The sequence below is a fragment of the Gopherus flavomarginatus genome, chromosome 15 (assembly GCF_025201925.1).
Source record: "Gopherus flavomarginatus isolate rGopFla2 chromosome 15, rGopFla2.mat.asm, whole genome shotgun sequence".
NCBI classification, from domain to species: Eukaryota; Metazoa; Chordata; order Testudines; family Testudinidae; genus Gopherus; species Gopherus flavomarginatus.
The window spans coordinates 33,029,644-33,055,445 of record NC_066631.1 but is presented as its reverse complement, the minus strand read 5'-3'; the positions used below and the strand labels follow the sequence as shown (position 1 = coordinate 33,055,445).

The following is a 25,802-nucleotide window of genomic DNA, read 5'->3' as shown; positions in this document are numbered from 1 at the left end:
AGCACACCTTATGGTCTGGCCACTCTGAAGTAGGAGCCTGTCCTTAGTTACCTAGCTGTGCAAGTCTGATCTAAATCTTGTTTTTCATCTCAGTGCTACAAGGGTGGATGAGACATTAGGTCACAGGCTTGACCTGCTGGAGTTCTGTGCAATTTCTCAGACGTTGGTTCTGAAGCTGGGATGTTTTAGTCAGGAAACAGGAGCTGATCTGGCTTTGGGGAGATGGAAGTTAAAGGAAGTGATGACTGCACATCCCACAGGGCCTGAAATGGCCCAGCATTCCCTGCACACACACACACACACACACACGTGCGCGCACTCTCTCTCTGTCTTTCCAAGGCTGTTATTGAGGGGCTCTCGTGGATGCATCAGATCAGGAAAGGAGTTTGGGGACAGGAGACACTGAGAGGGGACAGTGAATTAATTATTTTTCAGTTCCTTGATGCCTTTTATCTCATTCACCTAACTTCAAACATGTCAGACTCAGGAGGAATTTGCAGAACAACCAGCTCTCTCCTAATCTCGTGTTATTTATATTTGTCAGCCTTTCGTGTACAGATAAACTCTCTGTGATGTCTCACTCCATTCACAGAGGGGAATTTCAGCTTCCTGCATTAGCAGAGCGGGTGCTGAAGGCTGGGAAGCTGAGCAGTTTATGCGGTCCACATAGTGGTACATGAAATAGGAACATTGCAAAGGGGAGAGAGGAGTTGACTGCAGCTGTCCAGTTCTGGCTGCTCTTCAAAGGCCTGATCGGCATCTCCTGCCATCTGCATATTTGAGTAAGTTTCTTCCTGATGATGGCTTTACTCCAGGAGCCTAGAAGTCAGGCGACGGGCCTCTTGGTCATACTGCTGCTGCACACCTTCATTCCTGCATGGCTCACTACAAGCCCACACCCATTTCTTAGCAGTGACAAACCCACATCCTTTTGAACCTGATCTCTCCATCTGAAATGTGTCAGTAAAACATCACTTGCCCCAGTATGTGGCAGGGCCAGTAGCTGGCTTGACTCAAGGGAGGATAAGGTGCGGGAGAGCAGCTTGGAATGGCTTTTTGAACTGCCATGCCTTTAGAATTGCAGTGTTGACCTCCCACACACTTAGTTCAGAGCCTGTGGTACCTGGAATGCTCTCTTGGAGCTCTCCTGGGCATGAAAAGTTTCTTGAAGCTTGGACCTTTCATAGAGCACTTCTCTCCACTCTGGTATTTGTGTGCTAAAGCCCAAAGTTATGCTTCTGCCTTGTTGTTAGGCTGTGATGCTTTGGGGTCAACCCAGACCACTTAGGGCATTGTCACCACCTGCCTTGCAATTCTGGGTACCATAAATACTACGCCTCTGTGGCTCACAACCCTGACACCAACAGCCAACTTACAAGCATGCAGGTCACTCATCCACTGCCCAGTTACTTTTTGTACAGTGACCCTAACACTCTCCAGTCCCGAATGTCCCCAAAACATCTGCCTTGTGACAGTCTGCTGGGGTTCCCAGATTTGTGAGTTACTGTATTTCTGCTCGCAGCTTCAGCAAATCAGAGTTTTGCTACCACCAAACTGTGACAACTCCCTGACACACCAGCTTGTCTGCCTTGCCAGCAAAATTTTCAGGACTCTGCCAGTCCAAACCTTGTCTTAGAGGTAACACACAGTTCCTGCGTTCCCCAGAGATGTCTCTCTCAATGCCCAGCCGTCTCCTGGAATGCTGATAGACATCAAGTTCCCTGTTCCTTTCAAGAGACAATACACTGCAGCTCATTAATTTAACCTGAGGTTTGACAAACACTTGTATTTCAGCTATAGCACTGATTTGGTTTATAGTAAAAAATATAACAAGTTCGTTTAACAAAAAGACATAGAATTAAGTGATACCAAGTATAAGGAATAAAGATATAAAGATTACAAGCAAACAAAAGTAAAACTACACTTCTAAGACCAAAACTTAATTTCAGCAAGTTACTGTCTTTGCCTAAGCAGGTTTCTCATAAAAGCTCAGTTCCCAGAGACTTCAACCCCCTCGGTTGAAGGATCAAATGTTCTGTGGTTGCAAGAGCGCTGTCCCAAAGGTTTCCTGCTGTTCTTCCCTTCCTGTGGGCTTCCCATCCCCCTGCTGATTCATATGTGAACGGGGCTTCCATTGTTTTGAGTCCATAATGTTCAGTTTACACTGGAGACAGATTGATAGTTGCCCTCCCTTCTGTCTGGGAGAAATCCTGTTTCTCCCTGTGTTTGGTCACAGACTCTAAAGCATAATATCAATGAGTATACGTAATGCCTCATAATAGTGTTAATAGATATTTCATAATGATACCTATCACCAAGGTGTCACCACTTTTCATAAAAGACCTTACTCGATACACTTCTATAATATGGTAGTATTGTGTACCATCAGTTGATTCAGTTGCTTATCATTTGAGGTTCAGACCCCCTGCCTTTATAGCCCAGTAAATCTTTTAAATGTATTCTTTGAAGTGTTTGTCTAGAGAGAGTTTTTCTCCTACTCGGGTGTAGATACCATGCTGTCTTCTCCCTTGTTTATTAGCTTGATAGCGTTGGTACCTTGTATGTAAATGTACCTTCATTGTGTCTGCCTGGCGACCAGGCTGGTCAGAAAAGCAAATATACATTCCTCTGTCTAAGGCAGACTGTGCTTACTCGTTGCTTGCTAATCACATTTTAAGAACATAATTTTATCACTTATTAAGAACCCTCTGTTACACCAAACAATGATTTTCAGGACCAGCGTTTGTATATGATTCCTTACCTGACACCTTTTACGTACAGATTATGAAAAGAGTGTGCTAGGTGTAGTGAGTTGCTGACACAGTAGTGAACCACGAATGGGCCTCTGTCACCAAGGCGTTTACCGAGTAGTTCCATTGTTGTTGTGGTAGCACCCAAAGACGTGAGTCAAGAGTGGGCTTCCTTGTGCTGGGCATTGTACAGACAGAGGTAGTGAGAGAGAGTCCCTGTTCCAAACTGCTCACAAACTAAAACTACATCAAGCAGCCCTGGGCAGGGGGAGCAGGACACAACATCCATGTGGAGTGATCCAGGTGGCAGCAGGCTAGGGCCATGGCTGTATCCATTTATTAGAAGAACTTAATTTTAGGGCATACTTGAGAATGGAGCATGGGAGAGCAGGAGTTTATTTATGAGGGGAAGGGGGAGTAAAGGGAGGACGCAGACAAGTACATTGGATATGGGGAGTGAGATTGGGCAGCTGAAGGGCTGCAGTGGTAGGAAAGGGGTGTGAGGGAAGGGACCAAACCATCAATGGCAACACAGCAAATAAGCATAAAATGGCACAGTTTGGCCTCCTGTTCAGAACCAAAACGAGATCTGTTACTGAACCTGGCTGGGGCTGCAAGATCTCCATTGCTGAAGTGTGTCCCTTCTCATAGGTGCATGCACACGTTTGATAGAGTGTGCACATCTGAGGTCCCTGGAGGGAAGGGATAGCTCAGTGGTTTGAGCATTGGCCTGCTAAACTCAGGGTTGTGAGTTCAATCCTTGAGGGGGCCATTTGGGGATTGGTCATGCTTTGAGCAGGGGGTTGGACTAGATGATCTGAGGTCCCTTCCAACCCTAATAATAATCTATGATTCTTTCCAAACATTCCACAGCACTCCTCCCTCTGCCTGTCTACCCTTCCTGTAAAACATGTCCAGTTCGAGCCCTCTGCTGCTAAACTGCTGGCCTTTGAAAACCTCAGAGAGACAGTGACAGGCTGTAGCACCTATCCCCTTTCTGGTGGCTCTTGCTCTGCTCCCAGAAATGTTAGTGCTGGTAGTATTTCCAAGCCTGATGCCCTTAGGATTAAGAAGCAATTTACAAATTTGCTTTTACATCCAATAAGTCTCACTGATGAAATCATTAATACCCTGCAGAAGCCATTCCAGTCTGGACAATGATTGATGGCGGCTCTTTCTGAGCAGGGTTTACCTTTGGTAACTTAATGCTCTTGGTATAGTGCCTGATAATGAATGGCCTTGGGTGTCATGTGATACAGCAAGCAGGTAAGTTGCTGGTGTATTGTGCATGGGAAGCAATCTGAGGCATGTGCTTTTGCTTGGGGGAGGGAGGTGTGGGCTGTTTGGGTACACGTGGGTCTAGGCTGTCAGTGGGTGAATATTCAGGGTTTTGTAATGTTTGTGTGAGTAGGTGTATTTGATTGTCTTGCAGCTTTGAGGTGTCTTGTATATGTGGGGTGAATATGCAGGTAGAGGGGTCTGGAGAGAAAACTGCCAGAAGAGTCATGTCTGTGTCCTGAACGCTCTAGTGAGTGTTCCTAGGAAATTCTGCACTGAGTCGTTGTGTGTGAATGTCACTGGCTATTACTCTCCCAGAACAGTGAGGGCAGCTCAGAGTTGCCAAAGGAGCCTGCAGCCGACCTTAATCCCACAGAAAGGAGAGCTTGTTGCTTTTTACAGCTTTGGGGCAGATGTGGGACGGTTGCAATTCTCTGGTGATTGGTTCTGTTTCTTCCTTCTCCTGTCTTGATGGCCATGATGTTACATATAAATCCAGGCACAGAAGGGATTTTGCCTGGATAAGTGTGAAGTTGCATTGACTTGGAGAAGGTGTCCAAGGGAAGGTTTCCTCTCCATAGAATGAGCTTGTTTCCCTTGAGTCTACGGCGTTCAGAGCCACTTGTAACTCATGATGGTGTCCCCCAGGAGGCTGGGAGTGTTTTCATGGCCTCTTCCAGTGACTCTGAGTTTTTGTCCTGGGTTTTGAAAATCCCTGCGCTCGGTCCCCGTCCGGGAGTTGGTGGGTGGCTGAACCGCTGGCAATGTCCACAGGCTGGCTGAAGACTTACACCCCAAGGAGCTACCCCACCAGGCCTGTCGCATGCTGAGAGTCTACCCTCAAGTGAGCCCCACCTCCATGCGAGTTCTTGACCAAGAGTTCCCTCCCCTGCATGTCCAGACAAGTCTTCAGGATGTCATCATTTCTTGGTCGAGCCATTGGAGGAATGAGCATCTTTTCCTCTCTCCCTCATGAGGCCAACACCCAACCACCTTCTCCACCTGACCCAGGACAGAGGTTCTGGTTTTTATTTCAAAATATAGTTACCCTAACTCATAACCCCCACTGACAGCATCTCAAATAATGTCTCTCCAGTGCTTTAGAACAGCCTCTGCCCCACCCATACCCTTTGGACACAAAGCTTCCATTTCCCTCCGTGCAGCTGTTATATGAAGGATCTCCCCCATCTGATGCTTGTTCCTTTGGAGGAGATGGGTGGGGTTTACTGTGACTATACTGGGTGGGGTTTACTGTGACTATACTGCCTATGATGGAGAGTGGTTACGTGTCTTGCACCTCAGAGGAATCTGTCCATGCAGCAGGAACAGGTTAGGAAATGTTTACCAGTCCCTTTATTTTGGAAACCAAATCTTTCTCAGTTGTGGTTTTCAGTGAGCCATGTGTTTTTAGCTTTTCCATACTTGGGGCCTGCTTCATTATGTCACTTTGGGACGGGCTTGGCTCTCACACTGATGTCATGGAAGCTCTGCTGAGCCAAGGCACATGGAAAACCTGGCTGAAAGGGAAAAAAGTGATTAACAGAAGTGTGTGCCCCTCTTCACAGCCAGCAGAGGCTCTACTTATTCCCAACCTGGCCACCCCTTATTCTTCCCATGGAGATGTCCTAGTTCATGTCTCTCTTTATAGCTCCTAAGGACAATGTGGTATCTTTACAAGGATTGTTCTTTCACAATATTAACTCTTAATTAATGTTATGTCCTGGTCAAATTCCACCTTGGTAGTTACACTGTCTCCAGTACCTAACTGCCCCTTTCTGCTGGATACATGATTCTTCTTTCCTTACAGTGATAACCTTCTGTGTGCAGTTAAGTAGTTGCCTTCTTACACCCCACAGGTAGCTACATTTCAGTGGTAGATTCAGTGATACTTCTGTCTTCATTGCTTGCTTCTCAGTGGGGTTATGCAGGTGTTAGCTGCTATTTGTAAAAGCTGCCCAGCTCCCAGATGGAGGAGGGCAAGATAATGTCTTTAAAAGTATATGAGCCTCAGATCCAAATCTGTTTTGTAAAGTCTCAAGTTATCATGGATCTTGAGATGTCTTCCCACCTCAGTGCTTTCGCTGTGAGAATGGAGATGCTGGGGCTTGGGGGTGCAACGAGGGAGAGCTCTGGAGCCTTGGCTTCAGATCCCATGTAGCGCACATGTGAAACAGTTGAGACCCATCCTAGTTTCATGTGATGTTTGTCCAGATCTGCTGTCCCAAGACTGGAATAGCAGGAAACTGCAGGTTAGGATTGAAGGGCAGGAACCCCAGGACAGGAATAACAGGTGGTGTTAAAGGGAAGAGCTGAGGTGCAGCGGTACAGTTGTGGGTCCCAGAAGTGGAACAGTAAGGGATATGATAGATCAGGATTGGGGGGCATTAGCACAGTTGTGGGTGGCGCTTGCATGGGACTTGGCCACTCAGGCTAGTCCCATCAGTCCCTCAATTTCATAAACTTTAAATTTGTTCACACTTACGGTGCAAAAAAAGAGACTTGTCAGCAGCAGCCCAGGCCTTGTTATTTAAATCTTATTTCACTCTGCCCATATCTTGTAAATTGCCTTATCCTGAAGCCTCTTGTTGGTAGGAAAATGAGTAGAATTTATAGAACAACTTGCTTTGATAGAAGTTAATCTGGCCAGAGTACATATCGGGACTTGCGGTTTTCAGAACAATATGAATTTACAAAATGAATCCGTTAAGCTCCAAATTGCCTCAGGAAAGCAAATTTCAGCTATTGCATTCCAGCCCTGCTTGTAAAGCCATCTGTCTTCGTATTTGTGTTTGTCAGCACTAAACAAGAGCTGGATCAAACTCGCTGCCTAATTGTAGCTCCCAGTGTCTACTGGACTTGTGGAAGCCCATCCCTTTCTCCTCCTCCCACTGCATCCTCTCTCTTTCCACCCTGAGGATGCCTGTTGTCATGTGTTCTGGAGTGAGCAGATTACTCCTTTTTGGGGTGAGGTGGTGACAGTTGCCCCCTATTTACATCTGTCCTCCTGGCCCAGATATTGTGCTGTGCAGTGCCCTCTTCAGCAGGTGTTGGGGCCACGGGCCTGTTCGTGAATGTCTGCAAAGGGCCCAGAGCTCCTTAGAAGAAAGTGCAGAGTCTCATTAATCCCATTAATGCAAAGTGCACCAGTCATTGTAAGGAGACTCAAACCTGAGGCATCTTTCTTATTCTACAGGCATAGGACAGACCCATGGAGATTGAGCCTATGGCCTTCCACTGCCTCTCAGGTGTGATGGTCAGTCACACCTCCACACCTGCTCCTGGGGATGGCTGTGCTATGTAGGGCACGCTTAATTGGCACTTCAAAGTTCTATTCAGGTTTATTGTTAAATTGTTTCATTGTAATTCTCAGTATGTTTGGGGCATCAGTTGGAAAGCTGATTGTCTTTTGTAGGAACAAACTAGCACTAGCCCCTGGGATTAGGGGAATGGACTGTACAGGACTTGCTAGAGTTAACTCCTATGGCTTTCTGAACCTCCCAATCCACATCTGAAAACTTAGCAACATCCCCTTGGGTGAGCATGTTAGGAACTCAGGGGCAAGCTGCTTGGGTACAGATGTAGGCGGGCCCATCAAAGCTGGTGCAGGAAATGTGATTCCTCTCCCCACCGAGACCCCCGCTGTCTCAGTCCTAAATGCTCAACTGACCTGGCGTTTCACAGTGATTAGTGTTTTAAATCAGAGCTAATTCCAGGCAGCCTCTCTGGGTTTAGTGCCCTGGAACCGTCTCATGAAGAGCAAGAGCTGTGACTGGCAAGTGGGTTTCTGCTCCTTAGGATAATGGCTAGTGTGACAGGCTGAGGAAGCTGTCTGTGCTTTTGGGGTTCTCTGCTGGTTCCAGGCTGTCTTTGCTGTCCTGGCCTCCTCCCTGTAGCATGGTCTCACTGCTTCTCTGGTGCTTCATCCATCACTGTGATTGCTTTATTGAGCCACCTCAGTTATTGCTGCTTCTCCATAGCACAATAAATCCAGCCCTGGGCACTGAGTGCCCAGGCAGCTCAGAGAGTTTCTGGGAAGGCTGCTTTACCAGACCGAGTATCTGCTGACTCTGAGCCTGGAACTCACCTAAGACAGTGTTAAGAGATTCTGTGTACTTGAGCCACGCCTCCAGCTCCGGCAGAAAGCCGTTCTCCCCCTGCTCTAGTCACAGGCAGCCTTTGGAAGAGCCCCGTGGAGAGAGCAGAGCCGCCTGCAAGTGGGTGAGGCACCCAGCGATGAGGGCCTTGTGCTCTGCTTTAGCCTTCCAGTCTTGTTTAAAGGGTTGGGAATGGAGGCATCCAGGGCTCTGGTTCATTGATTTCCCAGCACCTTGGTGTGCTGTCCATTTTCCAGAGGATCCTGTAGCTTCCAGAGCCCTTAGTGGAGGGGTTGCCATCCGGTCTTTGCCCCGAAGCATGTGCCCAGGACTCGAGTCGTGCCATCTCCTCTCCACTTTTTGGTTGCAAAAATCCTTTGACATGTTCTAGTTGTTGCAGGCTCCAGTTGTTGCAGTCTGTGTTTGGTGCTGTTTGCTGAACAGACTTGTGATTCGCAGTCCCAGACAAATCTTTGCCTGGGTCCAGGGCGTGCTGCGTCTGGGCCTCGTCACCCTCACCTGGGCCCTCTGCCTCTGCTCCTTACCCCCGCCTCTCAGTCCTGATCCCAGCTGCTGGCTCTATGCCTCTGTCCCCTGGCACCCTGCTGTCCCACACTCTGCTGCAGTGTCCCCAGCCACTCACTGCTTGAGGGCACCGTGACGGTCTCATTCTGGTTGAAGTCTCTGTGACCAGACTAGGAGTCCTGGGGACTGCTCCCAGCTCTGCCATGGACTTGTTAGATCCCTTTGGACAGGTTCCTTTTAGAGGTGCTGAGCGCCCAGCTGCCAGTGACTTCCATCTCTGCCATGGAGTGAGGGCTGAGTGAAGTGCCTCTCCAGTGTGGCTCCATGCACTGGTGTGGTAGGACCCTAGCACTGAAACACCCTTAAAATGCTTGAATACTGGGACTAGAAGGGGAAAGCGCATCTGTAGCTAAAGAATCCTATGAAATGCTCTTGAAAAATGTGGTGGTTTTCCCTGCTGTGGGGCTGCAGGGCTGGGCCTGGTGCTGTGGGGAAGGGTTGGTGGGTGAGGCTTGGGGCTAGTCCCAGTAGCAGTGGGAAGGGATGGGGCCATGCCCAGTGCTGTGAGGGAGGGTCAGTGTGTGGGGTTGGGGGGGAGGGTTGCAGTGTGAGGCTGGGGGTGCGGCTGGGGTGGCGCAGTGTGAAAGGGTTAGTGTGTGGAGCTGGAGGAGGGCTGATGTGTGGGCTTGAGGGCAGTGCTGTGGGGAAGGGTTGTCGTGTGGGGCTGGAGCGGTGCTGTGGAGAAGGATCAGTGTGTGGAGCTGAGGGCAGCGCTGTGGGGGTGGTGTGTGGGGAAGGTTTGTGTGAGGTTGTGGGGAAGGAGCGGTGTGGGAAAGGGTCAGTGTGTGGAGCTGAGGGCAGTGTTGTGGGAGAGGGGCAGTGCTGTGGGGGAGGGGTGGTTTGGGGAAGGGTTGTTATGTGAGGTTGTTGGGGAGGGGCGGTGTGGGGAAGGGTCAGTGTATGGAGCTGCAGACAGCACTGTGGGAGGGGGCAGTGCTGTGGGGCTGTGGCGGAGGGGCAGTGTCGGGGCCAGAGGCAGCGCTGTGGGGGAGGGGTGGTGTGATGGGGCTGGGGGTAGTGTGTGGGAAAGGTTGTCGTGTGAGGCTGTGGGGAGGGGCGGTGTGGGGAAGGGTTGCTGGGGGTGGCAGTGTGGGGAAGGGTCAGTGTGTGGAGCTGAGGGCAGCGCTGTGGGGGAGGGGAGGTGTGATGGGGCTGGGGGTGGTGTTTGGGAAAGGTTGTCGTGTGAGGCTGTGGGGAGGGGCGGTGTGGGGAAGGGTCAGTGTGTGGAGCTGAGGGCAGCGCTGTGGGGGAGGGGCCGTGTGATGGGGCTGGGGGTAGTGTGTGGGAAAGGTTGTTATGTGAGGCTGTGGGGAGGGGCGATGTGGGGAAGGGTTGCTGGGGGTGGCAGTGTGGGGAAGGGTCAGTGTGTGGAGCTGAGGGCAGCGCTGTGGGAGAGGGGCAGTGCTGTGCAGAAGGGCTGGTGTGGTGGTTCTAGGGGTGATGTGTGGGAAAGGTTGTCATGTGAGGCTGTGCGGGAGGGATAGGGCTGGTGGTGCTGTGTGGGACAGGTTGTCGTGTGAGGCTGTGGGGGTGGCAGGGGCGGCACTGGGGTTTTATCTCTTTAATCTCTGTGTTTCTGTTACTTCCCAGGGATCATTCACCAGATGAAAGGCGACTATGACTCTGCTCTGAAACTCCACAAGACTCACCTGTCCATCGCCCAGGAGCTCAATGACTATGGTGCTCAGGGCAGGGCCTACGGCAACATGGGCAATGCGTACAATGCCCTGGGCATGTATGACCACGCTGTGAAATACCACCGGCAGGAGCTGCAGATTTCGATGGAAGTGAATGATCGGGCCTCGCAGGCATCCACCCACGGGAACTTAGCAGTGGCATATCAGGCCTTAGGCGCCCATGACCGGGCCCTGCAGCACTACCAAAACCACCTCAACATCGCCCGGGAGCTGCGGGACATACAGAGCGAGGCCCGGGCCCTCAGCAACCTGGGCAACTTCCATTGCTCGCGAGGAGAGTATGCGCAGGCAGCCCCTTACTATGAGCAATACCTGCGCCTGTCCCCTGAGCTGCAGGACATGGAGGGGGAGGGGAAAGTTTGCCACAACCTTGGCTACGCCCATTACTGCCTTGGAAACTATGAGGAGGCTGTAAAGTACTACGAGCAGGATCTCGCCTTAGCAAAGGATTTACATGACAAGCTGAGCCAAGCCAAGGCCTACTGCAACCTGGGTCTGGCGTTCAAGGCCTTAATGGACTTCAGCAAAGCCGAGGAATGCCAGAAGTACCTGCTGTCTCTGGCCCAGTCTCTGAACAATTCCCAAGCCAAATTCCGGGCTCTTGGGAACCTGGGGGATATTTTTATATGTAAAAAAGATGTAAATGGTGCAATAAAATTCTATGAGCAGCAGCTAAGCTTAGCCCATCATGTCAAAGACAGGAGATTGGAGGCCAGTGCCTATGCAGCCTTGGGTTCTGCGTACAAGATGATACAGAAATATGACAAGGCCTTGGGGTACCATACACAGCAACTGGAGGTTTACCAGGAGCTAGGGGATATGCCGGGTGAATGCAGAGCTCATGGCCACCTTGCTGCAGTGTACATGTGCCTTGGGAAGTACACCATGGCATTCAAGTGTTATGAAGAACAGTTGGAACTTGGACAGAAGCTGAAGGACCCCAGTATAGAGGCCCAAGTCTATGGCAACATGGGCATCACCAAGATGAACATGAATGTCATGGAGGAAGCTATTGGGTACTTTGAGCAGCAGTTGGCCATGCTACAGCAGCTGAGCGGAAACGAAGCTGTGCTGGACAGAGGCCGGGCATACGGAAACCTGGGGGATTGTTACGAGGCTCTAGGAGATTATGAAGAAGCCATAAAGTATTATGAACAGTACTTATCTGTAGCTCAGAGTTTAAATCGCATGCAAGACCAGGCGAAGGCCTATCGGGGCCTTGGAAATGGGCACAGGTAACAAATGCCGAAGGCTGAAGTATTGCATGACCTTTGGTAATGAGAAATGTCTTGAAAGTGAATGAGTGAAAATACCTGAGTGATGATTATACCATCACTATTCACGTGATTCAGTGATGAGCTGTGTCACAGCGAGTATATGGGTGCACGTGCTGCCAACAGGGGTTAGTGTCAGGAAACCAACCTGAGAACACAGATTCAAGACAATATGCTGGATTTCTCTCACACTGTGCAGTCACTGGCTAGCAAGCTGTCTATGTGCTGGGGGGAGATAGAAGGGGATGTGTGTGTGTGTGTGTGTGTAAGTGTGTGTGTGTAAATAGAGGTGGATGGGCAGCTGGTGGGGTGGGTATGGGGCAGGGTATGTGTACGACTGTGAGAGATCGGAGTATGGGTGCAGGGGGGAGGGGAAACTTTACAGATGCATTTGTGTGGGTTGGGGTTACATGTATGGATGTGTGGGTGTAGAGCTGTAGGGGATGTGTATACAGATGTGTGTTGGGGATATATGACTGGGGGGTGTAGGTGTACGGATTTGGGGTGTGAAGGGTAGATGGGGGTGCTGTGCACGTGTCTGTACACATGTATGTCAGAGGGGTATATGGCTGTGGAGGGTACATGGAAGCTGCAGGGGTGTATTTGTACAGATCTGTGTGGGGTGTATGGCTGTGGGGGTCTGTGTGCATGGATGTGGGGGGGCTAGTGGCTGTGAAGGATATGTGGAGGGCTGTGGGGTATATGTGTACAGATTTGTGGGGTGGCAGTAGTGGGTACATGGGAAACTGGTGGTGTATGTGTAGAGATGTGTGTAGGATGCATTGCTATGGAGGTGTAAGTATACAGATGGGGGGTGTACGGCTGTGGAAGTATATGCATACAGTTTTGTGGGGGGTGTATGGCTGTGGGGCATATGTGTTCGGATGGAGGGATTTAATGGTTGTGGGAGGTGTATGTGTATGGCAGGGTGTACACACTGGGCGGTGTGGAATGACAGCTGTCGGTGTGTGTGTATGGCTGAAAGGGAAGGTGTATGGCTGTATGTGTATGGCTGTGCGAGGCAGTGTCTGCACACCGGGTAGTGTGGAACGACAGAGCGGTCTGGATGGCGAGGGGGAAGGTTATTCAGGCTATGCTATTACCCTGAATAATGAAACTTCATTTCACTGCGCCGGGTCCCCTTGAGTGAGGAGTTTACAGGGGACGCAGAGGAGGCCTGGACAATTTTTTGAGCCTGATTGTGGCCTTCAGGGTCTCTCTTACCATTGACTCCAGGGTTCACTGGCAAGTTCACTGATGGTAGCTCTGAAATTCTCCTACATCTGGCAGCGGGGCCATGACAGATTTGAGCTGGCTCCAGAGCAGTGTTTCTCTGTAGGACGTGACAGGGAAAGATGTTTTTTATGTTACATATGCCTAGGCAAGATAAATGCTCCTTTTCTCTCCACACAGGGCAATGGGAAGTTTGCAGCAGGCTCTCGTGTGCTTTGAAAAGAGGCTAGTGGTGGCCCATGAGCTCGGGGAGGCGTTCAACAAAGCCCAAGCCTATGGGGAGCTGGGGAGTCTGCACAGCCAATTAGGAAATTACGAGCAAGCCATCTCCTGCCTGGAACGGCAGCTAAACATCGCCCGAGAAATGAAAGACCGGTCTCTGGAGAGCGACGCCGCCTGCGGCCTGGGGGGAGTCTATCAGCTAATGGGCGAGTATGACACGGCACTGCAGTACCACCAGCTGGACCTGCAGATTGCAGAAGAGACCAACAATCCCGCATGCCAGGGCAGGGCCTATGGGAACCTGGGATTAACGTACGAGTCGCTGGGCACCTATGAGAGGGCAGTGGTTTATCAGGAGCAACATCTCAGCATTGCAGCTCAAATGAATGACTTGGTGGCCAAAACCGTGTCCTACAGCAGTCTTGGGAGGACACACCATGCCTTGCAGAACTACTCTCAGGCTGTGATGTACTTGCAGGAAGGTGAGTGGATGAATTATCCAGTGGCTTTACGTCTCCAGGGAATGAGGGAGGGGGCATGTCCGTATGAAAGGGAGCAAGATGTAGGAATGTGAGTATGTGTCTAAGACATTTGCTAGCTCTGACAGTCTCCTGCATACCTGTGCAGTTATCACCCCAGGCACTGTGCCCTTCATTAGCGGCCCGGCTGCCCAGACCTTCATGTAGCAGCACATTGTGACAGACAAGGGAATGGCAAAGCCTTTAAAGGTCAGTGAGTGCTTTGCCGGGGGAAGATTAATCACTAAACTTCACTCCAAGCACCCTAAGTCTCTTTATAAAGCCCGTCTGCCCTGAGTCAAGAGAGGGAAATCTCCTCAGTGGGTGACATGGCAGGCCAGGGAATGACTTGGATCCACAAAGCCTGTTTGTACTGAGGACAAACAGCCCCGCAGCCCACCTGGGCTGAGTTTGCCTCAGCTGGGAGCTACCTGTTTCTCCCCTTCACATTAAAGTGGGGGTGGGGCTTAGAGCTGAAAAAGTAACAGGCCTCTCAACCTTGCACCACGGCAGTGTTGTAGGGGATGATCTGAGTGGCTGGGAGCAGGGGACAGCTGGAGGGCCCCCATTGTTCCAGCCTTGCACGCCTTACTCTTGTTGTTGTTGCTGCTGCTGCTGCTGCTGCTGCTGCACCATCTCCCAGGATAAAAGCGTCCTCTGTTCAGCATGGCGGCAGCAGTGTGAGCAAGAAGACAAGCTGAGTGGATTGAATGGTGTGGTGGGAGCTGGGCTGCAGACTGATAGATTAATTACACAAGTTAGCCTGGATTTCCTGGAAACTGACCTGAGCAGGATTTCAGTATAGTAGGGTGAATTTCAGTTAAACTGCTGGAGGGGAAATCAGTGCAGCCCCCTTTCCTGATGAGAGGTGACCTTCCTGCTGCTCCAGCTGCTGGGAATCCCTGCAGGCCACTCTCCTGCAGCTGAGCCCAGCAGCCCTTACCCCACCTGGGCCTTTCCCTTACATTCTCTGCAATGGTTGAGACTAACATGCTTGTATGTATCTGATGTCACTGGGGCCCGTGGAGGTGTGACGTGTTGGGGCACTGTAGGAAATGCCTGTGGATGTTGTTGGAACTGAAATGAATGTTCCTGTGGTAGGTCAGATTAGAATCGCCGCCCCGCCTCATGTCTGCCAGGAAGGTGTTGGGAGACCTGGGGCAAGGGCGGGTACTGAGGCATATCCTGGTTAGCTGGTTGTATTAGCAGGGCCTCTCGGGTGAAGAGGGAGAGGAAGAAGGACTCCAGCAACACTTGGCAGCTCCGTGCAGTTTTGCTCATCTGCAGTGTTGGAAGGGTTAAAAGCCAAACGGCTATGGGGAGGGGCTGCCTGTTGTAGGTGGGGAGAGGCTGGAGTGGCACAGAGGAAGGGCCTGTGACCCTGCCCCACAAAGCCACACACATACAGCCGTACAGCTCCCGTACAGCCGTACACCCCACATCCCCCTCGCCATCCAGACCGCTCTGTAGTTTCAAACCACCGAGTGTATACACCCTGTCATACACATACACCTCCTGCAATCATTAAATCCTTCCATCCGCACATCCTTCTCCCTGTCCTCTCCATGCACTCCTGCTAGCCAGCTCCCTACCCCTTGTGTTAGTGTCACTCCCCCTCCTGCTGACCCGTTGACTCCAACAGCACAGGGAGCACATACAGCACTTCTCTTCAAGGTGTTGTGCAGCCTCAGCAAATCGGTTACACCGGCGCACGGATCAGTGCCCTCCCCAGGCCCAGGACTCAGCGTAAGCCTGCTCCTGTCTGCAGCCTGAACACCCCACTCTCTTCATCCCAAACCTCCCATCACCCAGCAGCAGGGAGTCTTTTCTCTTGTCTTCACTGACTCCACTTCTTTTTCAGGACTGAGACTAGCAGAACAGCTGGGGCGTAGAGAAGATGAAGCCAAAATCCGCCATGGCCTGGGCCTCTCCCTCTGGGCTAGTGGGAACCTGGAGGAGGCCCAGCACCAGGTAGGCAGCAGCTCCAGTAGTAGGAGGATCTCTCATCCCCTGTAATGCATCAGGGTGTGGTCCCTTCTTACACATGGTGCTTGTTCAGAGATGACTTGTCACTGCCCACCTGGGTGCAGTCTTCTGGCCTCTTTTCCCTGGACACAGCTATGTCTCTTCCCCTGCAGAGTGGCCAGCCCCTCTGCCTTGGACACTGCAGTATGGGTGTGCTGACTCCTTGCAGACCAGGACTGGATGGGGCAGACCTGACCCCAGCTGAGAGCATGTTGATCTCAGCTTATTCCCCTCTCCTCCCCAGTCCCCCTCACTGAAGTGCCGGTGGCTGCAGGCTGGGCCAGCTGCAGTTCTGAGTGTCACCATGGGCTGTTCTCCCCTCCCAGCTCTATAGGGCGTCGGCACTGTTTGAAACCATCCGCCACGAGGTGCAGCTGAGCACAGACTACAAGCTATCGCTCTTTGACCTGCAGACATCATCCTACCAGGCCCTGCAGCAAGTGCTCGTCAGCCTTGGTAAGAGATACCTACGCTGCCCGTGGCTGTTGGAGCTAGGAGTCTGAGTTCTTCCCTGGCTCCAGGGTTTGACCCTAGTTCCAAGTGTTTCTAGTCTAGTAGTTAGAACAGGAGACTGGGATCAGGGCGCCTGTGCCTTTTTGTGCCTCTGCTGCTGGCAAGCTGGTCCAGTCCCATTGCACTCCGTGCCTCGGTTTCCCCATGTGTAAGGTTACATTTTTGTCACGAAAGTCATGGAATCCATGACTTCCAGAGACCTCTTGTGACATTTTTTCCTTCAGTCCCTGGGGCTTCAGGACTGCTGGAGGATCCACCTGCAGGGTTCCAGCAACAGGCAACAGCCTCCTCAGGGAGCCCTCTCCAGGGTTCCAGCGATGGGCAACAGCCTTGCAGGAGGGGAGGCTGGGGAGAGAACCCCACAGCTCCCAGCCACCACAGTGGCAGGAGAAACCACAGAGCTACAGCAGCAAAAGTCACAGACAGATCAAGGCTTCTGTTAATTTTGATTTATTGCCCATGACCTGTCCGTGACTTTTCGTAAAAATAACCATGGCAAAATCTTAGCCTTACCGATGTGTAATGTGAGGATAATTCCCCATGGGAGCCTTGTGAGGCTGCACTTAACGTTTGCACAAGGCACTGAGATCCTGGGACGAGGCATAGTTCAGGATGTCCTTTCCCTGATATTTCATTGCTTTCCCCTCTCAGCAGCGCATCCTTCAGCCCCTCGCTTGTGTATGATTCACTCCTGTGCTCCCCAGGGCTGTGCTGAGTCACATCACAGAGCCCACAGCAGCACTCATCTCCCTCCCATTTGTGTGTAGACCCTTCCCTTACAGGCTTGGGTAGGAGATTTCCCCTTCCCAGCCTGCTATGAGGAACTCTACCTGCTCAGGGTACACCAATCAGGACCTTCTGCTCCCAGTGCCAGGTGCACTTCTTCAGCTGGCTTTGCTAATACAAGCAGAGGAGCATGGCTAAAACCCTGCCAAAGCAAACCATGTCCCAGTATCTACATTCCTCTGGAGGCCTGGGGAGAGAGTGAACCACACACACTGGATGTGAGTCAACTTGCTTAATGCACAACTGCAAGGTGATCGGACCCATGGGGATGAAGGTGGGATTAAAACCTTAGATAGAAGAGAAGAGTGTGACGAACGGAGGAATTGTCTGTAATATTTTTAAGAACTATCTGTAGGACTCTGTACATATCGCCTTGGCATTACTACCCAGTGGATGCAGAAGAGTTAAAATTCTGCTTCTGGCGCACAGCAGGAGACACGATGTGTTGGGGTGATCGGAACTGGTCGTTATGGATTGGGTTCAGCCAATCTTTATCGGTGGCAGATCCGGAAAGACAATGGGAATGCTGAGAACTGAGCAATTGACACTTCACACCAGGAAGTTCTGGCAAGGTGAACACATGAACTCAGCATGGCTTTGCAGCAGGAGGACACTGGACTGAGAGGTGACAGGAGGCAGTGATAAGAACTGGGCTCACAGAGACACAGAAGCTCACCTGGGACTGACAGGCAAAGAGATCAAGAAAGAGAGAGAGAGCCTGGATGGTTTCTACAGCAGCATGGCTCCGTGTAGCCCAGGCATTGGCCAGTCTGAACTCTGTCTTACCTTTGCCTCTCGAGCTCACCGAAGGGCTTCCTGAGGCTGTGTTACACTTGAGTAATGAACCCTACTCAGTTCTGAAAAGGCTGCCCGGAGTCACTGCAGATACTTGCTGAGCTACTTTGATCCCTGAAGAGCGTAAAAGTCTCCAAACAGCAGTCTGCTTCAGTCAGACACTTTGGGCAGAGCTCGCAGTGAAAAGTAGAGGCTCTGTTTCAGAGGTGTGGAGGCCCTGGGGCCTACCTTTGTGGAAAAGTGTGACCTCTTGGGGTCTGGCACACTGAAGGGACAGCTTACAAATCATAATGTAGCACAGATCCTGTGGGTCTGTGACCGAGGTACTGGATATCTTGGATGTTTGATGTGCCAGAGAGTCCCAAAGGGCACTGGGTTGTAGTCTGGGAAGAAGCAACGTGCAGCCAGCCAGGATGCTTGGGGTTGCTGGGGAAACAAAGAAAGTGCCCATAGAGGTGCTGCTGCCCTGTGACCTGTGGTGCTGTTTGGACTGGAATAACTGACATGCTCTCTACCCTTTTACAGTGCTCTGCCATGTCTGGTGCAGGCCTGAGACACATCTTTGTTCCCTAACTTGTGGCTCTTCTTCACAGGCCACCATGACGAAGCCCTGGCTGTGGCAGAAAGGGGGCGAACGAGAGCATTCGCTGACTTGCTGGTGGAACGTCAGACTGGACAGCAGGACTCTGACCCCTATTCCCCCGTCACCATTGACCAGGTTCTGGAGACTGTGAATGGCCAGAGGGGACTTGTTCTCTACTATTCGCTGGCTGCCGGCTATCTGTACAGCTGGTTGCTTGCTCCTGGGGCAGGTAAGGTTCCTTTCTGTAGATTAGAGTCAACTACCAAAGCCTGCAAAGGGGAAATCGTAGAAATCAGAGTTGGGACAGACCCATTAGGGTCTTGTCCTGTTCCACCACCCAGAGGCTGGGCCTGGCACTCAAAGCCTCACTTTGTAATGTGAAATATGCCCCAGATTATGCAGTGTGCTTTGCTGCCACATCCTTACGCTCCCTGCTCTTTGATAGTGCTATGACATCTTTTCAGGGTGCTTATTCTGAAGTTGCTCACCACAACTCATTTTACTGCGACTGATACTCAGCTCTGGTTGGGAATTCAGTTAAATCTTGGTAGCTTTGGTGGCAGTTCAGCTGCAGAGGGAATGGAGCCCTTGTCACCTGTACATGGGAATTGGCAGCTGCTGGGGGAACTATCTTTCATCCTTTATCTAATATTATCATGAAAGCAGGAAAATAGGATCATCCGTGTAAACTGGATCAAGAGGCAGGCTGGCTCAGGGGATAGGTAATTGGATATGCATCCTTTCACCCTGAGGGCACTGGATTGAATGCACACCCACAGGTCAAATTCATCTCTGCTCTAAATCTGTTGTAGTCACTGGTCTTACTCTAGGAAGGAATTTGGCCTGAAGACGGTAGTAACTAAAAGGTTTCTCCGTCTGACGGCTGTTTTGGGGACCCTGGTAAAATGAGATGGGGGTTTTGTCCTGTTCCTAGTGCACAAATATCATCTCTACAGAAACCAGTGCTGCATAGCACCTTTGTGGGCAGGGCAGGATAGAGCCAGCCATGGAGACTGGACTCCTCTAGTAACTCTAGAGAGGGAAGCCTCCCCTGGTCAGGGCTAAGGCATGCTGGTGGGTCAGTTGTGGGGGTCGGGGGTAAGATTCACACTGCTGTGCTGGTACCATGCCTGAGGGAAGGTCTTGACATGATCCCAGAGCTATCAGTCTGTCACCTTTCCACCTTGGTTCCAAGGACCACTAGGGACATAAGCTGGCGGCTCCTTCATGGAGCCATGAGCACAGATGTGTTGTTGGTGCAGTTTACGCAGTCCATGATACTTTCCCCTTCTATGGAAAGAGAGAAGACCCTAGAGCCTGTTTATTTCAGTGCACCAGGTTGCAGTAGGGTTGCCAACCCTCCTGGATTGGCTCGGAGTCTATTGGAATCGCCATTGATCTCCTGGTGACTGTTGAAAGCAATCCAGGAGATTTTAATAGGTACAATTTAATGACATTACATAATGTTGGGGGGAAAATCTCCTGGAATAGCTTCAGTCAGAGTTGGCAACCCTTGGATGCAGCCTGTTTCCTGCCTCCTCCAGAAACTCCTGTTGAAGCTCTGGCTGCACCTTCCTTGCACCTTTTTATTTATGTACTTCCTATGTGTGGCCCCACAAAATCTCAGAGCCTCCCTGTCATCCTCCCCGTGGCGCTGGGCAAGATGGCTATTTACCAGGCTAGAAAGAGGGAGTTGGACTGGGATATTCTCTGGGACTGTGGAGAGGAGCCAATTTCTGTTCACCTTTTTGTCCGCACATCCAGGCAGATTCCTCTGGGTGGCTTCCACTGTAGAGAGGTGGACACTACCTGGGCTTCTCAGCTCAGAGTTCCTTTCTTGTACCCTTCTTTTGACCATCTGACCTACACTTTCTTCCAGCATTTTTCATTCTTTGTCCCTCGTGACTACTCAATACCCATTTTTTTTTGGTCCATTCCCCTCTGTTGAGCAGGAGGACTTCATGGTTTTGAGGACTGATATTCCTTTTGGGAATCAGGCTGGCTCATGGGACCCAAATAGGCCAGCTCCTGTGGCATGCATAGAAATAGAGGAAAGGAAAGTTCAGTCAGAGAAGCATGTTCAGGGCTTTGACATTCACCCATAAATGGAAAAGTTTTCAGGTGCTTAATTTATCCATTTTTCAACAGCCAATCTGTCTGGGTTTCCCACAGGGCAATGCAGAGTGATAATGAGATTCCAAGCATGCTACCTCACTTTAATTACATTTCTCTGTTTTATGCTTCCAAATGCATTTGACATGTACTGTATTAATTGAAGTGGATTCCAGATAACAGGAGGGCAGCCCAGCTTCCTGATATGCCATCTAACTGTCTGTTCCTCTGAATCTTCCTCACATGAATTTGGAAACATTTATCACAGATGAGCAGAGCAGGAAGGATTAATTTGAAGAGGATCCCCTTTTGCACGCAACTGTTGTTCATTATCTAATAAAGTGATAACTGTAAATCTTCAGGAATAGTTCTTGTATATAATTTAATAATTGTAACCCTTCATCATGACAGAGATAAAGAGCACTAATTCAGATTGCATTGAACGTGGTTCAAAAAGGAAAGCAAACACAAATGAACTTCTTTGGCTTGGCTGATGTATTTTTCGCTAGATGTATCTCTTTGATTATTTACTCTAGGAGTTACTCAAATCCTTTATGGATCTGAGTGAAGAGAGGTTACTGTCCCATTACACACATGGTCACTAACTGCCCTCTCAAACCATACATTTTGCATAATAAAATGTTGAAGGTTTTACCACACTGGGGACAGCACTGGGCCTTGTAAGATGGTATCAGCTGGAGGAGCAGGGTTTGTCACTGAGATTCATAAAGATTTAGTCACGGTCCCTACATCCCCATCACAAGTTAGGAGCTTGTAGAAGAGCAGCCACAACCAACCTCCTGGGGCAATTGGGTTTGTAACTGCGCAGGCCCTTGGAGGCTGTTCTGTGTAACCGAGCTCTGCGGGGCGGTGCTGGTTACAGTCTGCTCGGGCTCTGTCTCCCTCTCTCAGATCCTTATTCTGCGGCTAGTTGCTGTTTCACCTTTGGCTGCCTTACTACGGGCTCTTATGTGGGAGTTCTTAGCTGCTGACGACAGCACTCCAGCTCTCTGCTTTCTTCTTGCCTTTTCCAATACATATGCAGAAACTTTGAGAGCACCTCAGGTTCCTCATTCTAGCATAGGTAGTATTTCCTCAGAGCTCCCCACTCACTCCTTGACCATTTCAATGGATCCATTTGCGGCTGTTGCTACAGAATAGGTTGCTTAAGTCTTTTTATTTGATCATCTCTTCTCTCCAACCTGGTTTGTTGTTTATGCTGCCACTGCAAACAGGGTGCCCAGGGTAATGTTTCAAGAGTGATCACCAGACGCTGTGGCGCTGCAGGGTTAATCATATCAGAAAGTGTATGCTGGTCCGACTGGAGGAGGGTTTTATCTGCAGTAACAGCTGAATCCTTGACAGAATGTTGCACTCCTGGTATGAATGTTTCCTTTCTCTGTTGTACCCCATTGTGTAATGTTCTTGTTTTAGTATTTTAATATGCACTAATCTACCTTTTACTTCTTTGCATGTATTTATTTGTGTGTGTAAGGGTGAAATGAGAAATCTCCATGTGACACAAGGAGATTCTGCTGTAGGAATAACATTTTTGTTCAGACTTTCAGCCCTTGTGTGTCCAGTTTATGTGGTCAGATACTATTAATAGACATTTTTCATATGCTACTATTGAAATGTGCTATTGGAATTTCCCTGGGAGATGCTTGCAAGAAACATCTGTTTTATAATTCATATGAGGCTGCTGTGATAGTAGTAAGTGCCTTCTGAACATCTCATTAAAGTCCGGCCGAGTTTTCTTCCCTTGAACTATCATTTGCAAAGTACAAAACCAGATTTTAAAAGCAAAGTCTTAATATAGCATATTGGACTAACTCCTGGAAAGCCCTCTGGAGACACAGCACAGCATGCTTCTCTCCATTTCTGCTGGAGATGCCAACCCCTCAGGACTTGTAACAGTTGTACTGCTTTCTTTGGCAGATGCTGGCAGTGCACTCCCTTCACACAGTCGATAATGTTGGCAATTAATGTGTCCTTGCAGGAATTCTGAAGTTTCATGAATACTCTCTGGGTGACAGCATGGCAGAGAATGCCAGGGACATTTATGAAGCAGGCAGCGTGGGCTTCCAAACGGTTACAAATTCAGCGCTGGAACTCTACATCTCAAGTGTACGAGAGGCACTGGGTGTGGACTGCTACTATACCCGGTGAGTTAGGAATTCACATCCTGATTCTCTTGCTCCCCTCCGGAAGTCATGTATCCAGACAGCCTGGAGGAGCTGATGGCTGAGAACTCTGATTTTCTGGGCCAAATTAAATACGCTTCAGCCAAGCTGCTCTGTTTTGTATCCACAGCCATCTGTGCTGCAAATAATAGATTATGTGCATGCAGATGGGGTTTGCACCAACAGACTCGATAGTTAGATGCCTCATCTGCTATATATGGGCAGTTTCTATTCAGAGGTACCCATGTAATTAATTCCCCCTCAGAGATTTGCTAATGAAAAATTGCTGTTGCAACTTGGGGGAGAACATTTTTGAAATATGTCCCTTTATGGCTAGCAAATAACTCACAATGAACAATTCATCTGATTTATGTAGCTGCTATCTGAAAACAAGCAGAGATTTCCTTCAGTTTATCCATTGTACAGATATACTCCACAAATATTTTTACACAATTTTTGCTCTGTGGCTTGAACATGAATATCTGAAAACCAAGCTGAGTGCTTAGCTGTGACTGGTCTGATGAGTCACATGTATTGTTTAGTTCCCTGATTGGATGAGCTCTCTAGTACTTCCTGTACTGATACTTGAACATGCAAATTACACTTAGTCTTCTGCAAACACTGAAGCCCGCAGGATGGAGTCAGGGGCATCCCCATCCTTGCACCTGCTCTGTGAATTGAACAGGTAGGAGGTTTTACCATAAAGGATATGATGACACTAAGGCCATGTTTATACTACCACTTATGTCGGCAAAACTTACGTTGCTCAGGGATATGAAAAAAAACACACCTCTGAGTGACATACGTTTCACCAGCAGAAGTGGTAGTGTGCATAGCACTATGTCGGCAGAAAACATGCTATGCCAACATAGCTGCTACCGCTGTTCGTTGAGGGTGACTTAATTATGTCAATGAAAGAGCTCTCTCCCATTGGCACAGAGCTGGTGCACAAGAGATCTTACAGTGGTGCAGCTGCATTGGTACAGCTGTGCCACTGTAAGCTCTCTAGTGTAGATGTAGGCTTAATTTTCTGATTAAAAGTGAACCCCACTGTACAGCAGCAAAGAACCCCACTGTACAGTCAAACTCTATATTCTGAGCAGGTTAGTTTCATCTAATGCATTGTTTGTGCTGTCAGAAGCATATGCCAGAAGAAGAATCAGTTTAGTAACCGACTTGCACTTTGGAAGTCTAATTTACCCCAGGTGAAAAGAAGAGCAAGTGTATCTGCTATCCTGGGTCATTACCTAGGCCCTGAACAGGGGCAGCTCCAGGCACCAGCACAGAAAGTTCATACCTGGGGCGGCAAGCTGGGGTGGGGGCGGCCTGTCAGTTGTTGTGAGGGCAGCAGTCAGGGAGCCTTTGGCAGCGTTCCTGCAGGAGGTCCACCAGGTCTCGCAGCTTTGGTGGTGGGTACTCTGAAGGCTCGGGACCAGAGGATCACCCGCAGAACCGCCACCGAAGCCACGGGACCGACAGACCTCCCGCAGAAATGCCGCCGAAGGCTCCCTGACTGCCATGCTTGGGGTGCCAAAAAACAGAGAGCCGTCCCTGGCCCTGAACACGTATGGGAATGTAGGCAATGGTTTGTTCTGTTTTATTGTGTTTGAAAATTCTTTAAACTGAATCCACATTCTCTTGTAACCATAGCACTGTTTCTGCAGTACTGAGAATTGTGGGTGACTTTCCTTTGGTTGGATCACTAACAGTAATGCAGGGCGCTACAGATGCTGCACTATAAGAAACTTTTTGCAGAGCCTATCTTGCTTCTGATTTCAGTGATTAGTCCAGTGTGTTGAAGATCAATTTGTTTGTCTGACTCTCCTATTAACAGGGAGGAAGTTCCCTGCTGTCTGGGGGCAGGGTCTGCCAGGATCTGCTTGCAGTGGGAATGATCTCATTTGTAATCTTGAAGTCTTACGTTGCTGCCTTCATCACAGAAGTATGTGCTAGGTCATGGAAGGCTCTGCTCTGCTCTGACTGAGCTTCCTCAGGCCTGGACCTCTGGGGACAGAGCGCAGTTACGGCTGAGTGGGGCATCACTCAGAAAACTGATTTCTCATGCAAATAGTTCTAGCAAAGAAACAAATTTCATTTTTGTGGAATTGAGCCAAAAAGTAAATTTTGCTCAGGATTTTGTGGACAGTGCAGAAAAAGTTGCAACCCCTCCCCCCCCAATTAATCTCTGTTAATAGCTGTACTGGTGCCTGCCACAGGAACCAGCCAAGTCCGGGTACCTGATGGTGCAGTAACGTGAGTCAGACCTTCCTGTGCAGAAGGTAGCAATAAAACCAAGAGGTGCTGCGGAAACCTCTCCCCAGCAATGCCTGCACTCGCTCTGCCCCGCCTTCACACCTCAGTCTGATTTCGATGGATTTTCTATTTGATTGTGTTAAGAGGTTCAGGCTGATTTTTGCAGTTCAGATCACACTCCACACAGTTAAAACATCTCAGGCAGATTTCCCGTCAGCTTTGTCTCTGATTTCTCACTGACATCCCTGCCCTGTGATAGGATGGGATATCCTGGGGACACACTGTGGACAGCTATTAGCAAGCCATGCTGGGTTACTGAACAGATGCAGTCCCCAGCTTAGAAAGGAATCCCTGGGGAGGCTGTGAATTCTGTTACCAAGTGTGGGCGGGGAGCTTGTTCTTCTCTCTGTGCCAGAATCTGTAAGGAAGATGGAAGACCTGGATAATTCTCATCTTGTGCCCTAAAGATTGCTGAAACTACTTATCCTGGTGTGATCCCAAACTAAACTGAAGGGTGAGTGTCCGAGAGAGAGACAAGGGTTTGTTGGAAAGGTTTGCAAAGCAGAGAGTTTCAGACTAGGGCGCTATAGTATACTAGCTTAGCCTCACCTTTTTTCTTCAGGTGACTAGGGAGAAAACTCAACCTAAAATGCTTTTTAAAAGGTGTTTAAAAAATGCCTAATTTTTGAGCTAGTGGGGAAAGGCACCTTTGTCCAGGAATTGTAGCAGGAAGTCACAGAACCAAAGAAATATAGAGCTGGAAGGGACGTCGAAGTCATTGGCCGTTCCTCCACACTGAAGCAAGATTAAGTCATTACTGTGCTCCTGGGCGTGGGAGCACCACATAGTGGCGGGGGAATGAATGAACTGTGCTGTGCAGATTGGCCTCCTGCTCTTGATT

The 25,802-nt window shown here is 49.7% G+C and overlaps 1 protein-coding gene across 4 annotated transcripts in view; it reads left to right on the top strand.

Moving 5' to 3' along the window:
* The window catches only part of TTC28 (tetratricopeptide repeat domain 28), a 511,170-nt gene that overhangs the window by 404,199 nt on the left and 81,169 nt on the right, over positions 1 to 25,802 (top strand). For all 4 annotated transcript variants that reach the window (XM_050924019.1, XM_050924018.1, XM_050924020.1 and 1 more), the window contains 6 exons: positions 10,298 to 11,639; positions 13,092 to 13,615; positions 15,513 to 15,622; positions 16,003 to 16,132; positions 18,364 to 18,582; positions 22,465 to 22,630. In XM_050924019.1, the coding sequence (XP_050779976.1) occupies positions 10,298 to 11,639; positions 13,092 to 13,615; positions 15,513 to 15,622; positions 16,003 to 16,132; positions 18,364 to 18,582; positions 22,465 to 22,630 (2,491 nt within the window). The remainder of the gene's footprint in view (positions 1 to 10,297; positions 11,640 to 13,091; positions 13,616 to 15,512; positions 15,623 to 16,002; positions 16,133 to 18,363; positions 18,583 to 22,464; positions 22,631 to 25,802) is intronic.